We start from the raw sequence: 25,222 nt of genomic DNA on the forward strand, positions 1-25,222 counted from the left end.
TTCATAGAAGGACTAAAGGACATGGGGGGAACAACTTTTCATACCTTTCTGTATTATTTGAATTTTACTACAGGCAATTATTACTTTAATTTTGTTTAAAAAAATTAATTAGATTATTTAGATGGAATATTTTAATTTTGGAATATTCAAATATTATGGAACATTTCAATTTTCTTTCTAGGTTTTTAATTTAAATGTATTAATATTATCTAAAAGAATAAGAACAATTTCTAAAAATGTCTTAGTAACCACATTAAAGGCATTAAAGGCATTATTACTAAGCTTGACCAGCTTTGGAATGAAAACATTAGAATCACACAAATCCATATTTTAAATATTTTTTTAATGAAGTAAGTATAAATGGGAACCCTGGTACTTGTTATTCACTTATTGATTTGACAAATACTTATCAAGCACCCATCATTTTCATGAAAGCACCCATCTTTTCCATTAAAAGAGTAAAACGCATGAATTCAAAGACACATAAAATAGTCCTTCTTCTCAATAAAATCACAATCCAGCTTCTTTATTTTGCAGACAGGATGAGGTCATCTACTCAAGTAACTCCTCTTGTTACCTACCTCAATTCAACTCTTTAAAGTCAGGAACATAAAAACATTAAAATCAGAGTAAAGATAATTCTTCCCTCTATTCTATGTTCTTAAAATTAATTACATCATCTTCATAGTTTAATACAGAAGCTAAAGTAAAAGAGTCTAGTTAATTCATCTGAGAAGTTATCCTTAAACTATATATTTACAAATAAGATAAAGATACCAAATGTGTCCAGAATATAATTCTATCCTGGTATAAGCACAAGGCACTCACTGGTGAAAAAGATTGCTATCATTATTCTTATTCACATATAATCACAGATAGTAATTTACCAAAATCCCTTGGCAACTTTGGAGGAATTCTTGAAAGGTGACTTTCTATGATATATCATTTTAACATTAATGAAATATTATAAATGGTTTTAAAATCTTGATTTTTTTAGCTCTTTCCCACCTCTAAAGCCTAATATTAAATCAAAGTACCCTTTAAAAAAAAAATAGAGCCCAAGGAATAGACTCCAAATAGGCAACAAATCTAGTTTTTAATTCTTGCTGTTTGTTGCCTCTGAAATACATTTAAAAGTCAATTTAAAATACCTTTAATGTCAGTTAAAGGAATAACAGCAATTGAAACACCTCACATACATATAAAATCACTAGATGATTCAAAATGGCACATTAAAAAGGTGTAGCCTTTCATTGTGAAAAATGCCTAATTTTATAACAGTACCAGAGTCTGTATTCCTTTTACAAGAATTTTGTTACCTTTTTTCATACACCATGATCATTAAGGATCCTTGGTAGTAGATAGACTTAAGGTAAGAAGGTAATTAAATGACACACTTTGCCAGGTTCCGACTAGCTTTCAATTCTGTGATAGGAAAGAAATACTAGGTGTAATTTGCCCCATTGTTATTGATCATTCTTCTTCCATCCTAATTCTGTGTGATTTCATTATCATGAGCTGCCTAAAATTCACTTAACTCCTTTCTCCAGCCACCTGTACTTAAAGGTGTATGTTTTCTTTTAGGGTCTCACTTTTCTACACTGAATGGACCCATTGCCACAATGAAGAAAATGCCCTCACACTCTTAAATGAATATATACTCTAGTCAGTACTGGCTCTGGCTACTGTAGTTCTGAATTCTAAGTAGCTAAGAAAACCATTTACAGCTTAGCAGTTCTATGGAACAATGTAATCAAGAACATGATACCACATTTTCCTTGTATAAAACATGTCGATGTTGAAAGATATACCATCTGTAACCACAACTTCACTGCAGTTTTCTGTCTTCTCTGTTATAACATGCTGTGTCCCTTCACCCTTCCATCCATACCTATCTGTGTGGCTGCTGAAAGATCCACGGCTTCTCCTGTTTCTTCTTCTTTTGTTTCAGCCTCTTCACTGACTTTCTCACTCTCCATCTCTGTTTCAACCGTTTCTCCTGTCTCACCTGGAAAATTAACCAAAGGGGATATTAAGAGATACTTATTTAGCATTAACAACCAAGTGCCCCAAACTTGGTTTCCAACAAGGGCAGCCCTTACTCTTTAAGTCTAAACAGTAGGTTTCTCTGGGAATGTCAAGAAAGGCCATCACCCTGGGTCTCTCAGGTCCTCAGAGGGCTGATGTCACTTAATGTTTCTGAGTCTTGGCACTCTGTTATATAAAATCAGGATGCAGAATTACCCAGTAAGTGATGGCAGAACATATTACAAATAGAAAGTTCAAAATATGGTCTAGGGGTGCCCAGCAACCTGTCTTGTTTGGTCATTCTGGTATTCAAAGAAAACAGTCATCAAACTTTCAAAAGAGCTGAAACATTAAAAGTCCGGGTATTGCACATACAAATGTTTCCCTAAGAAGTCAGTTCGGGTAACACTGGCCCCTATGCTTTGAATAGAGCCAAGAAGCAGCTGCCTCTTTTGATAGGATTGTGCTCCTGTTTACCAAGGTCCCTGGGGCTCCCCACAACATTACATGTGCCCTTCAATTCACCCACTGTCATCATCCTAGGCCCCAAAGACTTGAGTGTGCCAAGGTTATGTAACAAATATGTGCTTTTACTTGCTTCTGCCTTCTGATTCCCAGAGCACTTTAATACACCTTCATTAAAGCACTCACCTCAATAGATTGTGGTATTTTGTTTAAATTCTGCCTTCTCCCCCACTAGACTGTGAGCCCCTTGAGAACAGGGACTATCCCTTACTCCTGTACTGGGCACCAAGCAAATGATTAGACTCTCAAAAACTGCTGCATTAACAAGGGAAAGAATTAAGAAATAGATGAATGTTTCAGTTAATTCTACTGTAAGGTGAAGTTAAAATTTACCAAAATGTAAATCCTGCCCCAGAAGAATTGTTAAATTGTAACTCCAATAAAGAACGGTAGAGATTCCATTTTCTTTATACAGGTAAGGTACATGTTTTAAAAATACCATTTGCTAAGACATAGTACATTTCTCTAGTCTTCTCATAAAGATAAAAAGAGAAGGAGGACAGGGGGAGATTGACAGTAATTTCTAAGGATAAAATTACAACGATGAAAATGACACTCTAAGAGGCATTATTTGTGTGTTCTTTCATTAAAAAGTCAGTTCCTGGGCTTCCCTGATGATCCAGTGGTTAGGACCCTTGCAATACAGGGACACCGGTTTGATCCCTGATCTGGGAAGATACCACATGCCATGGAGCAACTAAGCCCACGAGCAATAACCACTGAAGCCAGCTCACCTAGAGTCTGTGCCCCACAACAAGGGAAGCCACTACAGTAAGAGAAGCCTGTGCACTGCAAGTATAGAGAGTAGCCTCCACTTGGCTGCAACTAGAGAAAGCCCGCACACAACAAAGACCCGGTGCAACCAAAAATAAATACATAAATAAAATTATATATTTAAAAAAGTCAGTTCCTCCACTGACCATCTTTACTTTGGATCCTCATACCATACATGGGGCCTGATGAAGAGTGAACTTGGAAAAATTCAGAAATTTTAACATCCCTTCAATATCCCATTTCATTTAACGATGAAACTAGGTTAAAAATCTAGATACTTTTCTAAAGACTATCCTTTAGAAAACTTTTGCTGGAAAGGCAAGTGCCTGTTGTTCAAGCCTGGAAGCCTTTTTAGTTTGGGTAACGGGAACTTCAACCACTGAGAGACTCCGGGGTGGGGGAGCTGTGTGTCAGCCTCCCCCACCCCCCCAGAGATGATCTCCTATGGAGCACGTCTAAACAACCTGATCTGACAGCATGACTTTTACCTTCAATGTGTTGGTCCTCTTCGTCAGTGTGAATTTTCCTGGCCATTTCCACCTTCGCCCCTGTCTCTAGAATTCCTGCCGGCTGTTCCATGCTTCCAACTGTTCTTTCAGGTTGGATCTTCTGCATGTTCCCAGGACCTTCGGGAGTTTTATAGAGTGAATCAGCCTTTACAGCTGTCGCCACAGACTGACTTGCGTCCGACACTTCCGGTCCGCCATGCTCTCTGGGAATCGTCTCTCGAAGCTGGGATTGCTCATCTTTCCCCAGCGTTTCCTGAAGTTGCTTCTCTTCCTCGGCTCCCACAGACTGGCTTCCGTCCGACACTTCCAGTCCGCCATGCTCTCTGGGCATCGTTTCTCGAAGCTGAGACTGCTCATCTTTCCCCAGCGTCTCCTGAAGTTGGTTTTTTTCCTCAGCTCCCACAGACTGACTTCCGTCCGATACTTGCAGAGATGCATTCTCCTTGGGAACTGTTTCTACAAGTTGGGACTGCTCATCTTCTCCCACTGTTTCTTGAAGTTGCTGCGTCTGAGCTGTTTCCACAGGCTGACTGCCTTCCAATATCTCCGGAGATTCTGTCTCCTTGGTAACTGTCTCTGGGAGTTGGGACTGTTCACCGTTTCCCCCAGCTTCTTGAGATCCTGGCTCTCTGGCTGCTTCCAGAGGAACTCTCTCAGCTGTTCCTAGAGGCGTAATCTCTCCAGCAGCTTGTGGATCCTCAGTACCTTGCACAGAGTCCCTTTCTCCCGCTGTTATCAAAGGCTGACCTTTGGCTTCCGCTCCTAAAGGTTCAGTCTCAGCACTTCCTTTCAAAGGCGGAGCCTCTGTCGCTGCTTCCACATCCTCCTCCTTTCCTCCTGCTCCTGGAGCACCATCTTTGCCACCTGGCTGAGGTGGCTCAGACCCCTTCAGTCCCTCCAGAGGCTGAGTTTCCTCTGTGGTTCCTGGTGGGTCTGCAGCCTCCTTTGCCAGAGGCTGTTCAGGGAGGAACTGAACACCATTAGCTGTGGATGCGGCTGAGATCCTGAGCTTCTCTAATGGAGGAAGGCTTTCCTTTTGTACTTTGCCACACAAAGTAGATTCTCTTCCCTGTGCACGTGGTTTGGGCTGGACAAAGCAGGACTCACTTTCTTCTGTGGCTGAAAAATAGATATTTGAAGTTACTTTTTATTATTCATTTGAAACAAAAAAATACAAATTATTATTCAGTTTCTATCCTGAGACAGTGTATTGCTATCAAGAAGCAGGTTTAACAGTTCAAGAAAGTCCCGGGTAGACTCGAATACAGAGAGGCCATACCATGCCCCTAACACACCACAAGTCAAGTCTCTCTAGTGTTTTCAGCTCAAATACCTCGTCTTAAACATGAAATCCTTCAAAATCACATTCTTTTTCCCTGTTTGTTCCTTGTGCACCTGCTCGTGGCTCCTGCCCCATATCCATATTCCAGGTTAGTACATTTTGTTTCCTCATGCTCTTTTCTCTGTCCTGCCCTTTCTCCTTCTTAGGCTGAGTAGATTTCACAGCCTAAGTAGTGGCCCTTGGGCTGCTAGAGAGGTCTTATCTTCCCCTTAAAGCAGAAGGACCAACCAAGACAGAATATTAAAAAGCAGAGACATTACTTTGCCAACAAAGGTCTGTCTAGTCAAAGCTATGGTTTTTCCAGTAGTCATGTATGGATGTGAGAGTTGGACTATTAAGAAAACTGAGCACTGAAGAATTGATGCTTTTGAACTGTGGTGTTGGAAAAGACTCTTGAGAGTCCCTTGGACTGCAAGGAGATCCAACCAGTCAATCCTAAAGGAAATCAGTCTTGAATACTCATTGGAAGGACTGATGCTGAAGCTAAAACTCCAATACTTTGGCCACCTGATGTGAAGAACCAACTCATTGGAAAATACCCTGATGCTGGGAAAGATTGAAGGTGGTAGGAGAAGGGGATGACAGAGGATGAGATAGTTGGATGGCATCACCGACGCAATGGACATGAGTTTGAGTAGGCTCCAGGAGTTGGTGATGGACAGGGAAGCCTGGTGTGCTGCACTCCATGGGGTTGCAAAGAGTCGGATACGATTGGGTGACTGAACTGAACTGAACTGAAAGCAGAATGGCCCTCAGTGAATGGAAAAGGCCCCATGCCAGAGAAGCCTTACTATGTAAAGACTGAGATGTCTGGGACAGAAAGTAGCAGGGCCCAATTTGGGAGAGAGCTCAAGAGAGAGCTGGGTAGAATGCATTTTTTCCCCTGCATTTCTGGCTCTTCCTCCAATTGTGTAACCTTGGGAACTTGGTTCCCAGTAATAATGTCTGTAAAATGGCAGTGCATCTGTTTCTCCCACCTGTGTCATAGTTGCATGAGGCATCATATGACATTAAACAATGAAGGCAGAAATGTTCTCTGAACAGTCTAAAAAAGCAGCATGGCAACATGCTTACACCCTGTGACCCAGTGATCCTGCTTCTGGAAATTCATCCTAAAAACAAAAGTATTGGGAATATGCTTTGGGGAAAATGTATCAGCCCAGTATTATTTCGAATAGCAAAATTGGGGAAACAATTTAAAAGTCTAATAATTTAGGAGAAAGATCAATAATCTATTGGATGGAATATTATTGTGTAATGAAAAGGGTGGTTATGCCGACCATATGCTAAAATAAGATAATGATTATATAATAAGCTTAAAAATCAGCACTTCCAGTTGGTTTATCAGATAAAATAATGCACAGAAAATGTGTACTAACACAAGGTCTGTTTTGCAATTAAATGTTCAGTAAGTTAGCTATCAACTTTATATATAGTACTATTACAACAGTGTTGATCATTGGAAGGCAGAAACTGAAGAAAAACAGAAAGGGAGATATTTGAAGAAAATAAACCAGCATTTTAAGATGGGCCTCTAGATGATATATTTTCTCTTCTATCCTTTTTTCCCCCCAAAATATTTTTTCTTCTTTTCTTTCCTAGGTTACCCCTGACCTAAGTTATACAGGTACATAGTTTAAAGAGTTATCTGCTTATCTAATGTAAGTTAAGATATACAACTAAGACTCAAGTCTCCTCTCCCATTTCCCCTTCTCTAGGGTTAAATATTTTCATTCTTTTAGCTGTTTTTAGAGAGATTCCCCCCCCCCACCTATATTTCTAAGAGAATTGCTACTCCTTTGTTTTTTAGTTAGGCTATTTCAATTAATTCCCACGATGAAAAATACACTTTTTCCCCCACCTCCATCACCCTTCACCCTCTCTCATTACATTTCAATTCAGAAATTGCACATTACTATTGATTTAAAATAGTAATCATGTTGTAATTTAGATTAGATAGATATTCAGTTATATGTACATATAATAAGTATGTCTGCAATGAAGAACTGAGCCAGGTAGTCAGCTACTCAATTTTTTGTTTTTCCCTGAGTTAGTAACTGTCATGGTTCTTTACTTCCTTAGTATGTATTCTCATGAGTTCAACTCACTGCCAGTTGTTTCTTTTTTTAATACATCTACTCACATCAAACAGTCTCCCAGCCTACCTCTGATAATGTGTGTGGATCCCCCCATTGAGAGGATTAGACATGAAGCTGGAGAAGCACAGTCTAGGAAGGATTTTGTGAGACGCAGGGCACAGGCTGTGGGCCTGGGGTCCATGGGACAAAGCTGGGAGGAGGGCTATCCTTCACTCCCCCTGTTCTGGCCTCATCATGCATGGAGCCTTCAAATTAACAGCACAGAAGGCAACTTAACAAAAGGGGTTTCTCAGGTCTATAAAGAAATTCGTTGTGACAAGACAGTTCATTTAGATGCCACACAAAGGATGTTTAGGTGATGGTTGCCTTAGGGAACTGACAAGGAAATGTATTATTATACTAATCACAAATGTCTTCCAAATTATATTTTCTGGGAAAACAGTTATTACAGTGATCAGCACTGTCAGTTAAATGAGACAAATGACTTTCAACCAGCAGTGCCAGCTGTGGGTGCACTCTAATGTCATCATTTTTCTAGAGCAGAAAGCTGTGGGGAAAAAATGTGTTGACACACCCAAATCATAGCCACTCAACTTCATGTTTTGAAACATATATTGTGCTATCAGGTTTGTTGTTGTTCAGTCGCTAAGTCATGTTATTCTTTGTGACACCATGGACGGCAGCACACCAGGCTTCCCTGTCCCTCACCATCTCCCAGAGTTTACCCAAATTCATGTCCATTGAACAGCACCGAACAGCCGACCCACTGGAAAAGACCCTGATGCGGGGCAAGACTGAAGGCAAAAGGAGAAGAGGGAGGCAGAGGATGGGATGTTGGAGGGCATCACCGATTCAATGGACATGAACTTGGGCTATCAGGATAAGTCAAGGTTTTTTTTCTCAAAAAAACAAATGCTTTGTGAAAATTTATTTATCCACAAATGGTGTCTTAAGTGTCCAAAGGATCTATCAATTTCTTCCATAATTAGAACATTTATGCCCATGGTCACAGTATGAATTTTCATCCTTATGTACTTTTCCTAATCTTACTGGCAGACCTGAAGTAGGAAAATGTCCTTGACATATAATATTCTTATATTGCCATCTGAAAATAGTCAACCAAGCTGAGAAATATTACAAAAGAAGCCACTGTCTCTAATACTTTGGGGGGTAGCCCCCCAAAGCTAAAACATTTTCAAAATGACCACCGAAAACTAGAGAAAATGCTGAAAGTGTAGTGACACCTCATTTGGTGATTCCTGTTGATTAACTGTACCCTGAATTTTGAAATAAATGTATTTTGGAGGTAATGACCTCTCACTAATCACTCAATAGTTCTTTTTCCTACGTGATAGACGAGCATAAGCTGCTCTAAAGGGAGGACAGATATCTTATAACCCTGAAAAGGACACCTCTTAATGTACTGGGTCTGAATCCTGGTTCTTCCACTTACTAGCTTTGCTCAGCCTCTTTGTGCCTCAGTTTCACCATCTGTAGAGTGGGAACAGGGGTGGCTGAACTGTCGTGAGGATTACACGAGTTAACACCTGGAAAGCCACCAGCACAGTGACTGCACCCCCTGAGCATCAGTCAAGTCAGCCATCGTGAGCATTACACTTCACTCGGCAGCCCCAGCAAGGAAGAGGTCCCGGCGGACACAAAGAAAAGGAAGGTCATTACATGCATCCTAATCCTACTACCTTTCTCTGAGCCCATTCAGAAAGGACGGAAGATCAGAGTAAATAAGTGAAAAGGGCTGGAAAACAAATGCTTGTTTCAAACCATCTCTCAGAGAACACCACAAAAAAGACAACGGTGACCACCGCACTTCCTTTCTTATCCTTGGGAAGGTTTTTATCCCCAGCTGCTGACAAAGGACACGTTTTGGACCTGTTCGTCCTCCTTCCTCTTCAGCTGGAGCCGGGCGTTCCAGACTGTTCTGCTGTTGAGTGTGATCCTCACCCATCATTTACTTAACCATGCAATTCAAACTCTCCGGGTCTCAGTTTCCTTACATGATCTTTGCCTTTCAGGATTGCCAGGATAATTGATAATTCTGAGGGGTTATATGTGTCATTACCCAACGTGGTATGAGACATAAGAAGGTACTCAGTAAACAGGGGATAAAGCCAATGGCTCTGCAGGTTTCTCACTGCATGGGGGTGTCCTGCTGAAGGGGCAAGGGAGGCCTGAACCCCAGTTGTGTGCACTGGCAAGGGTGCAGACCTCAGGGGTGGGAAGGGCAGCTTTTTCTAATTTCATAAAGGTCATCTGTGAGCTACTGATGGCCCTGTCAATCAATTAAAGATAATTTTGCAACAGAAAGAATGAACTGCAACATTAAAGAGCCCGGATAAACAGTCCCCTAAACACTATAAAGCTGTCACTGTTGACCTATAAAATACTGTTGCTACCATGGTAAGTTTTAAATCAGATTGTTGACAGATAATGGAGTAGTATTCGAGTCAGCCGTGATTTGACCGGACTTGACTGGTATCAATAAAGGCCAATGTTAGCTTTTATATAAATGTGTGTGTGCTTAGTCGCTCAGTCGTGTCCGACTCTTTGAGACCCCATGGACTATACATACAGTCCATGGAATTCTCCAGGCCAGAATACTGGAGTGGGTAGCCTTTCCCTTCTTCAGGGGATCTTCCCAACCCAGGGATCAAACCCAGGTCTCCCACATTGCAGGTGGATTCTTTACCAGCTGAGCCACAAGGGAAGCCCAAGAATACTAGAGTGGGTAGCCTATCCCTTCTCCAGCGGATCTTCCCGACCCAGGAATCGAACCGGAGTCTCCTGCATTGTAGGTGGATTCTTTACCAACTGAGCTATATAAATAAATATACTTCATTCTGTTTGCTGGCTTTGATTTCATTTATTGAAGTGCCTACTATATGCCAGCCCTGGGCTATGCACAAGGGCTACAGCAGTTAACAAGGAAGACCTGGTCCTTGTCATCCTAGACCTCCCTGTCTGCAGGGAAATTCAAATAATATCCATTCCCTTATTAAGCACAACTTGGTACCTGGGCACAATCTCTTATGTAAGGATCTCCATGCTCCGTCCACATGGTTTTGTGAATCTCTAATATACCTCCTGGAGGTAGAAGGTTCTACATCTTTTGTTCACAAGCAGGAGACATTCTATGCCTGATCTGTATTATTATGTAATAAATATTGTGGACAGATGCATTGTTTCCACATCCAAAGTTGTTTAAGGATATGTCTGTTTTCTGAACCCTACATTTTATCAAATCATACACTGCTCTGGGCGTAATTCTTTGGTGCTCATTATCTCTCTTGATTCTGTTGTAAGTTGATCCATGCACAAATTTGTTGTGACAGCTGAACTAACAGAACCCTTGTTGCAAGCTCCGTTGTGATAGGCACACAAAGAAATTAAATACTAGGCAACATTACAGAAGGGATTAGAACCAGAGCTAACATACCTGAAATTCACATTATGGTGGAAGCTTTTCTACTCCGTTCATTACTCTAATCAAAAATGAAGTTTCTACCCAGCAAGGAGAAAAACTTGAGGTCAGTATTTCCTATTCCATTGCTAGAAGGTATCAACCATCCCAAAGATCTCACTGGATGGTCTGCTGAGTTTTCTAGAGAATCAGTGAACAGGGGGATCCTCGTATTTTCCCTTGCTGCCACCATTTCTAGGTTCTGGTAGCTTCTGAGTTTTGGGAACCAGGGATGCAGCATGAATCCACTCTAAAGGAAGAGTCCAACTCGACTTCTCATGTTCTTTCTTTGCTTTCTCCTTGATTCCACTCCATCATTTATCCATCCATCCAACAAATTCTTGTGGAGCTAACAGTGGGGCTATACTACATGCTTCTGCTCTTTTCCCTCATCAAAGTATGTAAAGATACTGGCCCTGTGTGTCATGGCACAAATGCTAATCCCCAAGGGTGTGTTCTATCAGTCAATAGACATTTTAAAAGGCATTCATTTTGGGACTTCCCTGGTGGTCCAGTAGCTGAGAATCAGTGCTCCCACTGCAGGGGGCCGAGGTTCCATCCCTGGTCAGGGAACTAGATCCCACATGCCACAACTAAGAGTTTACATGCAGAAACTAAAGATCCCACATGCCGTAACTAAAGATCCCACATGCCGTAACTAAAGATCCTGCATGCGGCAATGAAGATTGAAGATCCTGTGTGCCACAACTAAGATCTAGCACAGACAATAAATAAATAAATAATTTTTTAAATGCACTCATTTTGAAGAGAGGTAAACTAACGCAATATCCCATGTAACTGGAGTATGAAACCATTAGCCAAAAAACCCTACAGAGGGCAAATAAAAGTCAGACAAACCACTCTTCATTTTTTAGTAGTACTACCTAAATTGGCATATGAAAAATTAGTTTTGACATCACAAGGTAAATGCATTAAAGTCTGAAGGTAAATCTCATTTTGAAATTTAAGTACAGAGAGACAAGAACATGCAGTTGGAAAGATACTACTGGAATATTTGATAAGTACACATGGAGACGGGGTTTCCGCCTAGGGGAAAGGCTGACATTTAAGAGCTGCAGAGCCAGTCCTCAAGCCACGACGAATAGTCACCTCCTTCAGGTACGACTTTCCAGTTTCATTGTCTTTGATTTCCTCTAGACTCCTATAAGATAAACTCTGATTTCAAATAAGGTATTGCATTAAACATCACATTAAAAAATATCAACAGTAGTTGTATTCAAAAAGGCAAGTTTCATTGATTGACGGTCATTACCGGCACATGGGGATCCAATGTTTGGGCAGAAATGCAGTCTACAAAATCAAAGACATCTCAATGAACAAGGAAGAAGAGAGATAAAGTGAAGATTATCTCTCTGATATTCACACAGCGTGACCCTTGACAACCGAAACGGGTCACACCCATGATGCTTCGCTAGGAACCACAGTGGCTAACATTTACTGAGGCACTGTGCCTAGAGTTTTATAGGGATCATCTCATTCAACCTTCTCAGCAACTCCACAGAGTAAGTCATTATTATCTCCATTATAGAGCAGAGGAAATATGACACCTAAAGACTAAGAACCTTTATCTAGGAAGGGCACCCAGTTAGAGGCAGCAGAGTCTCGGATGTAAGCCCAAGGAAGTGGGATTCTACCTTGAAGATTTACATGCTTTCAGGCAAACCATGGCCCCAGAACCTGTACCATCAGTATTTCCTGGGAGGTTCTGGGGTTTTGTTTTAGTGCTGACCCAGAGACCCTACCCCAGATCCACTGGCACTGCTGCCCACCTTCAGACATCGGGCCTGGTCTCTGTCCTCACGCTAGCATGTCATGGGCAGCACAAGAGATGAGATGAGTATGTTAAATCAGCAGTGAAGCAAGGGCCAGAGCTGGTCTAAGTGAGCTCCACACCAGGGAGCAAGACTTTTCTCAAGCTTCCTCACACCACAGAACTGGGTGGGTTTGCTAAGCCTCCATCTCAGCTAGGTCAGGACAGAGAGGTCTTCTAATTTCTCATCTGAAATGAAGGTTTACACTTGCTATGCCTTGCCCTCTAAGGGCAGTGACCAAGGGGCTCCACTGACGCTCACAGTGGTGGCCATTCTCCCAGCTCGGCCACTGAGTCCATGTCTGACTCCATCAGGGTGTCTACCTGTGATGTACAAAGGCATCAGTGGCCAAGAGCAGGGGCCTGCGCTCAGGAAGGAAGTATTCAGTTAGTGAGTCCTGGCTGGGATGGAATGCTTAAATTTTGCAACAGAGCAGTCAATTACCTCAGACATCTGGACCTCAAGTCTGGGTGGTTAGCACACCCTTAGAGTGTCCAGTTCTAGAAAGAGCAGGGGCAGACCAAGCAGGACTGTGAGCCCAGGCCTTCAACTGACTGCTGCTACTAGTCTCTTGGATTAGAGATCTCGGGTTAGGGATCCACGTGCTATTCAGATGACTTTGCTGCCATGGTCAGTAATGATCATATTAAGGGAACTGAGGGGCTTTGTTTCCCAGAATTAAGAGTCACTTGTAAAAGAGCAGAAGTCTTCCTCTCTCCGGCCTAGGTACTTTGAGGCTTCTGGACCAGACACTTGAAACCTGAATTGAATGAGCTTCTCTTTTTAAACAGAGCATTAAAGATGCTTGGACCTAGGAAGAAGCAGGTTGAAACAAGAATCATAGAAATAATTAAACTGGAAGATTTCAATAAGATTTGAGTATAAAACAAACATCTACTCTCCACCTCTTCAAGGCTCAGAGTCCCCAAAAAGAGTATCAGAGAAATTTAGGAAGCAGTGGTTAGTCATGTTGAGAACACATACCCTTGATATGATGTGATGAGAAGGGTCCTGTACCTCTGCTCTTTTCCTCCCCCAAACCCATAATCCCAGTTTATGATAAGAAAAACATCAGACAAGTATCAACTGAGGGACAATCTAAAAGAAGCTGACCAAACCTCCTCAAAATTGTCAAGGTCATCAAAACGCCTGAGAAAATGTCACAGTCAAGAGGAGTGTAAGGATACAATATTGTAAAGTAATTAGCCTCCAACTAATAAAAATAAATGGAAAAAATAAAAAAAGAGTAGTATAAGGAGACATGACCATGACAACCAAATGCAATGCAGGGGATGGAACCTAGAACAGAAATAGGACATGAGAGAAAGACTAAGGAAATCTAAAAGTATGTATGCGTGCTTATTCACTCAGTCATGTACGACTCTTTGAGACCTCACTGACTGTAGCCCACCAAGCTCCTCTGTCCATGGGATTTTTCAGGCAAGAATACTGGAGTGGGTAGCCATTCCCTTCTCCAGGGATCTTCTCAACCCAAGGATTAAACTCGGGTCTCCTACATTGCAGGCAGATTCTTTAACATCAGAACCACCAGGAAAGCTCAAATAAAGTATAGACTTTGGTTGATAATAATGTATCAAGCTTGGTTCATTGTTTGTGACAAAGCCACCCTACTACTGTAAGATGATAATAATAGGGTGAAGTAGAGGTGGAACTTTCTATACTATCTTCGTAATTTTCCTGTAAATCTAAAACTATTCTAAAATTGTCTATTTTTTAAAAATTGCAGTAGCAAAATACAAAAGCAAGTAAAATAAGCTCTAGAAGCCTTAGAAAAACTGTTTCATAAAACTTCGGCCATTTGCATAACCATTTTTATGATTTTTGAATATTTTGGTACCATTAATGCTATTATTAACAATATTTTTGACACATTCCTTTAAGAAATTTATCAGAAAGGAAAAAAAGGTCAGGAACTCAAAAAATTTAGAGATCTATAACTTGATCTTGAGGGGGAAAAAAATCAAATTGTCATCTAGGAAAAGCAATAAAGGAAAATTGAGATTTACTAAAATTGACATAATGAGAGATCATCTTTACTAAGGACTTATTAGACAATATTCCAAGCCAGGGGTCAGAACTTTTTTTCTATAAAGGAACAAAGAGCAAATATTTTCAACTTTGCCAGGCATGGGGTCATTATTTGCATGTGTGTGTGCTAAGTCACTTCAGTTGTGTTCAACTCTTTGAGACCCTATGGACTGTAGTCCAACAGGCTCCTCTGTCCATGGGATTCTCCAGGCAAGAATACTGGAGTGGGCTGCCATGCCTTCCTCCAGGGGATCCTCCCCTCGCAGGGATCAAACCCAAGGCTCCAGCAGCTCCTGCACTGCAGGCAGATTCTTTACCACTGAGCCACAAGCATCATTATTGCAACTACCCAACTCAGTCATCTGTCATCACAGTGAGAAAGCAGCCTTAGACAAATGAATGGGCATGTCTGTGTTCCAAAAAAACTTTATTTACAAAAAAAGGTGGTGGGGGAACTTCCCTCTTGGTCCAGTGGCTAAGACTCTGCACTCCCAATGCAGGGGGCCTAGTTTTGATCCCTGGTCCGGGAACTAGCTCCCACATGCTGCAACCAAGACCTGGTGCAGCTAAATAAATTTTTAAACATAGGTATTAAAATAAGAACAGGTGGTGGGCTGGTTTGGCCAACAGGCCACTTTGCCAACCCATGCTATAGGCAATACTTAGACTATATTCCAGGTATATTATACATATTAACTCATTTATTCCTCAGAACAAATGAGGAAATAGGAACTAACTGTTAATCCCATTTTACAGATGACATCACTGAGGCATAAACAGGTTGAGTGGCCCAGTGTCATACAACAAATAAATGACCCCCTGAACCAGATTTGAACCCAGTCTCACTTCAGACCCACATTTTAAATTGGAACTCTATACTCTTAGCATGCTGAAATTTTCTCTCTCACGTGTGCCCTCCACTCTAAACCTCTTTCTCACACACACACACACACACACACACACACACGTCGCTCAGTCATATCCTACTCTTTGTGACCCCATGGGTATAGTCCATGGAATTCTCCAGATCAGAATACTGGAGTGGGTAGCCTTTCCCATCTCCAGGGGATCTTCCCTACCCAGGGATCGAACCCAGGTCTCCCACAATGCAGGCGGATTCTTTACCAGCTGAGCCACCAGGGAAGCCCAAGAATACTGGAGTGGGTAGCCTATCCCTTCTCCAGGAGATCTTCCCCACCTAGGAATCAAACCAGGGTCTCCTGCATTGCAGGTGGATTCTTTACCAACTGAGCTCTCGGGGAAGCCCCCAAAGGTGATCACAGCCTCTCATAACTATCTAGTCTGTAGGGGCTACTCCAGGGTAAACAAAGGAAAAGGAAATTAGCCAAAAGAAAATTATGTGGTTCCTATCAGTTTTAGGGAAATGAAAAAGGTAAGAATAAGTAGGGGGAAAAAGTTCCTTATCATTAGCAATGACAGAGAGAAGGAAGCGAGGAGAGCGACTGGGGTCCTCACAACAGGTCCTCACTGGGAGGGCGAAGGCAGGTGCTCTCTCTCGGGAAGAAAAACTACCAGTCAAATTGACAGAGCAGTTGGAACGCCTAGCCCAGGGCTTCCCACCTCTTTGATGTCACGGCACACACGGAATATGGTGTTTGTGCCGCACTCAGAGGAGTGGAGGAGGCTACACTGAGAGGTTCGGGCCATCTGGACCCCGCCCTGCGGCCCGAGAGCCTGGGAGCGAGGCTGGCACCCTGGATCCCAGGCTCACAGGCTGGGAAGCGCTCACACACACAACACAGGGGCAAATATATATTTCAATCACCAAAGACAGACCAGAGCAGCCCTAGCCAGGCGAGGCTGAGAAGGTAGAGGAAGCAAGGTGATCTGCAACGAATGGAACTCTCTCATCCTGCAGGGCCCTTTAGGACTACGTTTGAAAGAAAAGCTGCTTGTTGGGGAGAGCAGAAAGGGCTTTTTCACTGAATATGAAGACAAATACATCACAGGCTTGTAAAACATGTCCTTGAAATGAGTGTCCTGGTGAAGGGAGCAGAAAATTAATTGATAGACAAAAAAAAATAAATACTTGATTTGATGGTACATCCTTATGCCTGTAAGGGAAGGAAGCAGATAGCCTCTCTTTCAGTGGACGAGAGGCAGGTCTATCACTGGCCTCCCAGGCGCCTGGCATGGGGGGACCTGGAGCAGCCACAGAGGAGCTGGCCGAGGCAGACAGCTCTGGGCACAGAAGAGGCTTGTTGAGCAGCTTCTTGACAGGGAGTCATTTCAATCCTTAGCCTACGAAGTCAAGTTCATTTTGTACTTATCTGTCTTAGATGATGATAACTGGTGCTATTCTGATGTCCACTCTGAATTATACTGGCATGGCCACAGAGTAAATAGTATGTGAATGAAATTTGACTTCTGGTGACCCGGAAAGTAGATAGATAGGGCAGACGTGGCATGATGCCTCTTACATCTTTTTATATCTTGACTTTCCTACTTAATGTTCATTTGGACATGTCTTTTATCCAAATAGTCATGTATGGATGTGTCAGTTGGACTACAAAGAAAGCTGGGTGCTGAAGAATTGATGCTTTTGAACTGTGGTGTTGGAGAAGACTCTTGAGAGTCCCTTAGACTGCAAGGAGATCCAACCAGTCCATTCTAAAGGAAATCAGCCCTGAATATTCATTGGAAGGACTGATGCTGAAGCTGAAACTCCAATACTTTGGCCACCTGATGCGAAGAACTGACTCATGTGAAAAGACTCTGATGCTGGGAAAGATTGAAGGCATGAGGAGAAGGGGTCGACAGTGGATGAGATAGTTGGACGGCATCACTGACTCAATGGACATGAGTTTGAGTAAACTCCGGGGGTTGGTGATGGACAGGGAGGCCTGGCATGCCGCAGTTCATGGGGTCGCAAAGTGTTGGACACGACTGAGCGACTCAACTGAACTTATCTAAACAGACCTAATACAATCTGATGGTCTCAAAGCAAGTAAAATCATACAGATTTGGAAGTCAATAAGTATTTGGTATGAATAAAGAGCGTGTTATCAGGCCTCAGGCGGGGCCTTTTGTCTTATTTGAAAAACCAAGCTGGAGGAGAGGCTGCAAGGACGGTTGAGTGTGACATCTAAGAAAAGAGGGTCATACCTCCCGGGTTGTCAGCATACAGTCAGCACCTCATCAGTCCGGCCCGGTCACCCCGAGGACCCTAGAGCCCCGTGGGGCTCCATGGATGACCCCTTCCATGGGGAAGAAAATGGTGTCAGCTGAACCTGACCCCATGGCACTGACTGCCCTTTTCTCCATCTCCCATGCCCACCCTTGTTTCTGAGCACGCTAGCATTACCTGGCTTATTTCACCCACTTTCATAAAGTGTAATGCCCATGGCATTTTAGCTATTTAAAATGATGTGAGGTTTTTTTATTTAGGTTTGGGGGGGGGGCTTTCCTTCCAATCTTCATCCTTAAAAGATACAGCTCTGACACCCCAGAATATACACAAAAGAATCAAATCTAGGGCCAGAGGGCAATTCCCAAGGAAGGGTTTAAGCAATGTGAACAGTAACAGCTCTGGGGAAGTAAGGAAGCTTCTGAAGCCTCATGGTACTTTCCTGACATTAACACTCAATTGGAGAGTTACATTCGGATATTTCGCTTTAAAAAAACAAAATCAATACCTGGGCTACCTACATTTATATACACTGGGATTCAAATCCTGGCCAAGTTCAATGTTTTATTTATCAGTTTTGGTGAGCCTTTCAAGTACTAGGTTTTTATTTTAAACTTGTTGTAAAACATTAACACAAAAGTGAAACTATACACGTGAACTGGCACATGTGGCAACCCTGCAGAATCATGATTTCAGAGAACACAAGAAAGCTTTGTTTTGCTGTGTTGGTCTTTTTCTACATGACCTAGGAGTCCCTTCACAATCTGACCCTGTCTTCTCAAGTCCAGCTGGACCAACGTTACCTTCCAGTCTGTTATTCTGCGGGTCTTGATGACTTCCCTCCCTCTGCTTTTCTCAGTAGCACTCTCATCTCCCTGAGTCCCCATCTCTGTCAGTCCATCCAGGCATCCAGCAGATGTGGACTGCATGACTTCTATGTTGACGGCCACATGATGAGTTCTAGCAGAACCGGGACTGGACCCAGATGGGACTGGAGTTTGTGAAAAGAACAAGATCCATCATTCACTAGCTCTGAGACCTTGGGCAAGTTACTTATCCTCGCTAGACTGCAATTTTGTAGCCGAATTTGGTGAAACTGAGGTTCTTATGAGGATTACATGAGAATACAGGCTAAAGCATCTGGAACCAAGTGGGTGCTCCTACCTCGTGTCCTGATTTCTGCTCCATGCCCATGTTTTGATGCAACTGTACTAAATGTCAAAAGCCTTCAATTTTAGAAAAAGATGTGTTGGTGATGAGAGTGTCATTTGGTACAACCCTTATGAAGACATTTAGGTAGTTAGCTCTCAAAATTATAAATGTGCATGCCCTTTGACCCAGTAATGCCAATTTTGGGAAATGGTCTTACAGTTATGCGTGTGCACTTTCAAAATGATGTATGTGTAAAGGAATTCACTGCAGCCTCATTTGCTGGAAACAAATCAAATGTCCCTCACTGGGGGTTTGGTTAAACAAATTACACAGTGGATTCTTAACCAAGGGTAAAAAAGGAGAAAGAAGTTCTCTATATTACAGAGAGATTATAGAAAGAGCTCCATACTTTTAGGTGGAAGAAATTAAGTGAAGAATAGTGGGTATCATACACCACATTTTATGAATAAAGATGGCAGAGAGAAATAATATTTGTAATGTATAAAGAAACTTCGGAAGAATATATTTAAAAAACCCTAATAAAAATTTTTATCCATAGATGTGATTGTACTGAGCAGATGGTGAGGCTGGGGCGGGAGGTGGACTTTTCACTGTGTGCGTTTTTCAAATGTTTTCAGTTTTATGAATATTCCATTACAATTAGCTGTATGTAATCAGGCCCAACCAATGACTTACCAAGCATGCTATGTTAAGCTCTAGAGGCAACACAAAGACATACAAGACTTGGTCCAGAGACTCTGCACTTGAACCAAAGAAATCCAATTTATATAATACTCGTATGCAAGAAAAGTCTCTAATACTTTAACGTTAATGAGTTTTGTTCTTCAATTACAAAGGAGAAGTATTCAGGACTGAAATATCACTGTGTGAAAATATTGGTTGATAACTAAAGGTATTTCTGCTACACAAAGGTCAATTCACATAACTGAAATTCAAGCCTCATCCTATTTATTATCTAGGCAGTGGACTCCAAGCAGCTAGTGAGAGTTCAGAGAAGAACAAACACACGATTACAGCTGTCAGTGGAAATGTACACGTGAAACTAGCAATGAATTTGTCAATAATTACCATCTATTTACTCTGTCCACATTGCTGTTTTGGAGAAGGAAATGGCAACCCACTCCAGTACTCTTGCCTAGAGAATCCTGTGGACAGAGGAGCCTGGTGGGCTGCTGTCCACAGGGTTGCACAGAGTCAGACTTGACTGAAGCGACTTAGCATGCATGCATGCATTAGAGAAGGAAATGGCAACCCACTCCAGTATTCTTGCCTGGAGAATCCCAAGGATAGAGGAGCCTGGTGGGCTGCCGTCTATGGGGTCACACAGAGTTGGACACAACTGAAGCGACTTAGCAGCAGCAGCAGCAGCATTGGTGTTTAAGCTATAAAACCTCTGGAAGAAGTCTGCAAGAAATGGGTGGCATTTTTATCAGGAAAGAGTGGGACAGTAACCACACCGAGAAGCAGGGGGCTGGCATGGGGAGGAAGGTTCTATGCCAAAGGCCTGGAAACTTTTGAGTTCTATTAACGCCTGTGAAGTCATCAAAATCTTTGTGTTCAGATTCATCAGCTCCGGGGGCACTGAAGAGAACAAAATTGTTCTAATATGTGAACATGCTTCCATGAACACAAGAAATTCCAAACTCAATCTGTCTAGTTGTCCTTTCGGAAAGAAAAGCCTCTTTCCTCACCCATTTCAGGGCATTCAGTAAAAGTCTATGTGTGATGACTACCACGTAAGTAGTAGTAGTGTTCTGCACTTTGAGTAGCACTGGGTAATTATTTACATCAGAGCCAGTCTCCACACTGCCCCTCCAACCCCGTTCCCTCCCCACCCCCAACCATCTCTTTTCCTAGTGAGTCTTCTTTGGGGGTGATGAAAAGCAGCTCAGGGGGATTCGGTGTCTCACGCATCACAGCAAACATCTCCATGTGATCAACAGAATGGGTTATTCCTATTCAGCCTAACAGCTACCTAACCAGCAGTAACTATCTGATTCATTGGAGCCCAGAAAATACGTGCCTCCATATTTTAGTGTGACAGAATTTTCGAGCTGTAAGAGATCTCGGAGGTAACCTAGTCCAACCCATTATTTAATGATTCTTCTGCTTCCAGGTTAATACTACCTTATATATAATAGTTCTTAAACCAGTTACAGAAAATTGTTAAGGAGAACCATCCAAACACAGATCCAGTCTGCAGCCGATTTGATGTTTTAGCTTTAACTCACGGTGGCTTCCCTAGTGGCTGGGACAGTAAAGAATGTCCTAAAAAAAAAAAAAAAAAAGAATGTCCTGCAATGTAGGAGACCCAGGTTCAAACCCTGGGTCAGGAAGATCCCCCTGGAGAAGGCAATGGCTACCCACTCCAGTATTCTTGCCTGGCGAATTCCATGGACAGAGGAGCCTGGTGGGCTAGAGTCCATGGGGTCGCAAGGAGTCAGACGTGACTGAGAGACTAACACACCCACCCAGCTTTAACTCATAAAATTATGAATTTTAAAAGAATCTCTTATGATATGAAGATTATCTGTATCTCTATGGGAGGCCACTGGAAACTTCTCTATATCAATGTAGCTGCTGAAAATACCTCTAAGGCTACATGTCCTCCAAATATTCCTACTTTAAACCTGGAAGCAAATATAACTTCATATTTCACTGATTCTTATTTAAGGATAAATAAATATTTTACTCATGCTAGTATACTAGGTGAATATTATATTTATTACATATTTCATTTAGGGATTATAATAAACTCTATTATAATATTAAATTTACATAGTAGAAACTCGATTATACTTTCATGTGTTTCTTTTGTTGTTTGCACAGTGAATGACCATACACCTAATGGGGATCCAGAATAACGTGAGACAAAAAGAGGTTTAAATCAAGTTGTCACAAACAGATTTAAGGAGGAAAAGAACAGATAATAAGTCAAATTATGGAATGAGAGCACCTGAGTTCAAAGCTCAGCTCTGACTCTCAAGGAGCCCCACAAGTTGGGCAAATTACTCTTCTCTGTAAAATGGGAACAATCATAAAACTTAGTCAAAGCATTGCTATAAGGATTAAATGTAATCATTCAACAATCATGTGCTAAGCATTCTTAAGCACTGGGGGTACAGTGAATAAACGCATGTGCCAGACATTTAATAAACTTGGACTGTTTTAATCTAAAAGCATATACGCACAGGCTTCAGGTTGTATACAGAATTTAAAGAAGTTTTGAGCTACAGAAACAGGAATGAATTATTTATGGGGCCTCCAACTCCATGGAGTTGAAAAGTTGATGAACATACAATAGTATCCAATTACAAAGGAATACTGTCTGAGGATCAGATGCAAAATACACCTGTTGATTGATTCAATACGTGCATCAAGCAATTTATTAATTAATTTTCTATGCACAAAAGCTGGTTGTCAATTGTTTTAACATTTCTTTCAGAACAACATCCATGAAAACTCAGAAGTGCAATGAAAGCATGAATAAAAAAAAATGAAACAGTGTGACTCATGTGGATAGTTATTTATATTGGTGATAAAATGTTTATTAAAACAAGGTTATTCATTATTTTCTAAGAGGATTAAAAAACCCTTCCAGTCACTGAACATTTTGCCCCTCCCCAAGAGTAACATTCCCTACAAGTTTTTATCAGTTAAAAAATCTACAATGATGATTTAGTGCTCTGCCTTTTAAATTCCTAGGATATCTGGGGGCATGGCTGGGGGATAAGAGAAACCAAAGTAATACAGTGTATCTTCCTGAAGCATCAGTTTTTCATGCTGAAACCAATAAGGGCTGATCATGGAACAGAATGCAAAAAAACAGAACCCATCTGATTTCATAAAACATCAAAGACATTATTCCCTGCCCTGGCCTCCAGAAAGCAGGTTTTGGGGACAGAAGCATTCATCATTTTTAGGAGAAAGGTTAGCAAGCATTAGAAATGGATTTTTTCCATCTCTTCACATTGTTGTCAGTTCACCAGGGGTTTGGAATCACTTTCACACAGGGCTTTAAATATTTGGCCTACTTCCACATTGCTATTGCTTTCTGTTGTCTGTGAAATTAAAAATAAATTATCACACACCACAAAAATGACTGTAACACGGCCTATTTCTAACTAGACACAGTGTCTGAGCTTTGAAAAGGCATTCTTGAAAAGACTGAGCGCTCCCTGCTACAAAATCAGAAAGACATGTTATTGGAATAACACAAGGTGCTAAAAGAAAACTTGTGAAAAGGAATTAACCAGAGTATAGAATTTCTCAGAAAATTAGCTTTGAAGAAGACTGTAAATTAACTTGAAGGAATGTGCTTAACCTTCAGAGCTTTGTTCAAAGCTCCAGCCAGTCAAAATCTAAGAAGTGAGGCTGCTATAAAACCCAGCCATTCTCTGGTTCATTCATCTTTCATTCTTTTCACAGCACTTATCACTGTCAGAAACTATGGCAATCGCCTGTTCAACTTGTTTGATGTCCGTCTTCCTCCCCACCCCCATCCCAGACCCCAGGAGTAGGGTTTTTTGCATCTTGAGCACCTAGCCAAGCACCTGGCTATTGTATAGAGACAGTAGAAGCGTGTGGTGCATTTCTATGGAAGTTTCAGTGAGGACCACTTTTCATCACACGCGTATTCGTCAAGAAATACTTAAGTCAAGGATAGAGGACAGTGCATCTGACCTCTTTAAAAATTCAGGAACCTGTGCGCTGAGTAAATGCCCATCTGCACAGTAATCTGAAATCTCGTACACTGAAGGACAGGAAATTCTGCATCTGTTTAACAGAGCGCTGTGGCTGGCGGCGTTAGGGACTTAAGGCCAACTTAAGGCCACGGGCAGCGGGGTCTCCCCACGCCTGGGCTCCCTCGCGCGTGAGGCACCGTGGGCGGCGGATTGCACCGGGACGGCTGCACCATGGGCCGCGGCAGCGCCTCTCCGCGTCTCACTCGCATCCTTAGGGAGGAGCCACCCCCTGCCCGGCGGGGTGGGCACGAGTCACACCCGTCGGACCCCAGGGAAGCGAAGCCACCCAAGCCCCAGGGCGCGGGCGGGGTGGCGGTGGGGCCGGGTCCCCTGCTCACCGCTGCGAAGCCTGTTGCCGTCGCCGGCCTTGTTGAGGGCGCTGCTGGAGCAGCCCATCGCGGGCAGGAGGGCGCCCGGAGGGCGAGCGCGGCCACCGCCCGGCCTGGGGACCCTGAGCCGGGACCCCGCGCGAAACGCTCACGATGAACAAGTTCCTTCAACTCCGAGCGGCCGGCTCCGGCGCTTGCAGGGCGCAAGCGCGCAGCGGAGCGCGGGGTGGGGGCGCGCACCGCTGGCGGGGGGGCGCGCTCCGCTGTGTTGGGGGGCGCGCACCACTGGGTGGGAGGCGCGCACCGCTGGCTTGGGGGCGCGCACCGCTGCGTTGGAGGGCGCGCACCGCTGGGTGAGGGCGCGCACCTGGAGAGGGAAGCGAGCCGCTGGTGGGGAGAAGGTGCCGGGGAGGGGACAGCGGGGACGTAGGAGAGGACAGAGACAAGAAAGGAGCCAGCTAGGCCGAAGGTGGAGAAGGTGGTAAAGGCAGAGAGGAAAGTTGCCTCGGAAGTAGGGACAAAGATGCTGAGTTTTGGGAGAAGGGGCTTGGGAGGGCTCACGTCTGAGTCATCCCTAAATAGCTGGGGAGGGGAGGAGGCGATGGTGGCCAGTGGCTATTGATTGGTGACTGGATTTGTGATGACAGGCTTCTTACATAACTTCAGGGCTGTTACCACGAAGAAGTTGAACGTTGAGAAGATACTATTTAATCCGCTTTCTCTGATCAACTGTGGTCAAGTGTCCCACCCAGGACTTTGCTGTTCAGTCGCTCAGTCCTGTCGGACTCCTTGCGACCCCGTGGCCTGCGGCACGCCGGGTTCCCTATCCCCTGTCCGTCACCACACCTTGCGTTTGGTTGTCGAGCCCGTTTTTAGTTTGCTTCAAACGAACTAAAGCAAACTAGTTTTTCAGTCTTTGTCTATCATGACCTTGATTTTTTTTTTCCAGAAAACAAGACATTTATTTTGTAGGTGTCTCAGTTCCAGTTTGTCTGATGTTTCCTCATGATTGTTTTCGGTTTATGCAGTTTTGACTGGAATACTGTTATGTTGTCTGTGGATTATGTCAACTAGCCCATAATATCAATGTGCCCTATTATTGGTGATGTTAACTTTGATCAGTTAGTTAAGGTAGTGTCTGCCAGGTTTCTCCACTGAAAAGTCACTATGTTACCCTTAGTAATGTATGGG

At 42.8% G+C, this 25,222-nt stretch overlaps 2 protein-coding genes across 6 annotated transcripts in view; one reads left to right on the forward strand and one right to left on the reverse strand.

Annotated features, from left to right (window-relative positions):
* The window catches only part of RIDA (reactive intermediate imine deaminase A homolog), a 24,718-nt gene extending 14,913 nt beyond the window's left edge, over positions 1 to 9,805 (forward strand). The window contains exon 5 of one of the 4 annotated variants that reach the window (XM_043879369.1): positions 8,734 to 9,805. In XM_043879369.1, the coding sequence (XP_043735304.1) occupies positions 8,734 to 8,774 (41 nt within the window). In that variant the 3' untranslated portion in view covers positions 8,775 to 9,805. Of the gene's footprint in view, positions 1 to 1,584; positions 1,719 to 3,926; positions 3,986 to 8,733 lie in introns of those variants that run through there. The other 3 variants (XM_043879368.1, XM_043879367.1, XM_043879366.1) reach the window with 3 other exon arrangements.
* Positions 323 to 24,599, reverse strand: ERICH5 (glutamate rich 5). 2 transcript variants are annotated; one of them, XM_043879360.1, is made up of 4 exons: positions 24,041 to 24,599; positions 4,194 to 4,955; positions 3,816 to 4,073; positions 323 to 2,008 (listed from the first exon to the last, which is right to left on the reverse strand). In XM_043879360.1, the coding sequence occupies exons 1-4, from the start codon at positions 24,096 to 24,098 to the stop codon at positions 1,854 to 1,856; spliced, it is 1,233 nt and encodes a 410-aa protein (XP_043735295.1). In that variant the 5' UTR covers positions 24,099 to 24,599; the 3' UTR covers positions 323 to 1,853. The 2 variants fall into 2 exon arrangements, with proteins under 2 accessions (XP_043735295.1, XP_043735294.1); XM_043879359.1 differs by having other exon boundaries at positions 3,816 to 4,955.
* Between the last annotated feature and the right edge of the window lie 623 nt (positions 24,600 to 25,222).

Source organism: Cervus elaphus, chromosome 21 (genome assembly GCF_910594005.1).
Source record: "Cervus elaphus chromosome 21, mCerEla1.1, whole genome shotgun sequence".
Taxonomy (NCBI): domain Eukaryota; kingdom Metazoa; phylum Chordata; class Mammalia; order Artiodactyla; family Cervidae; genus Cervus; species Cervus elaphus.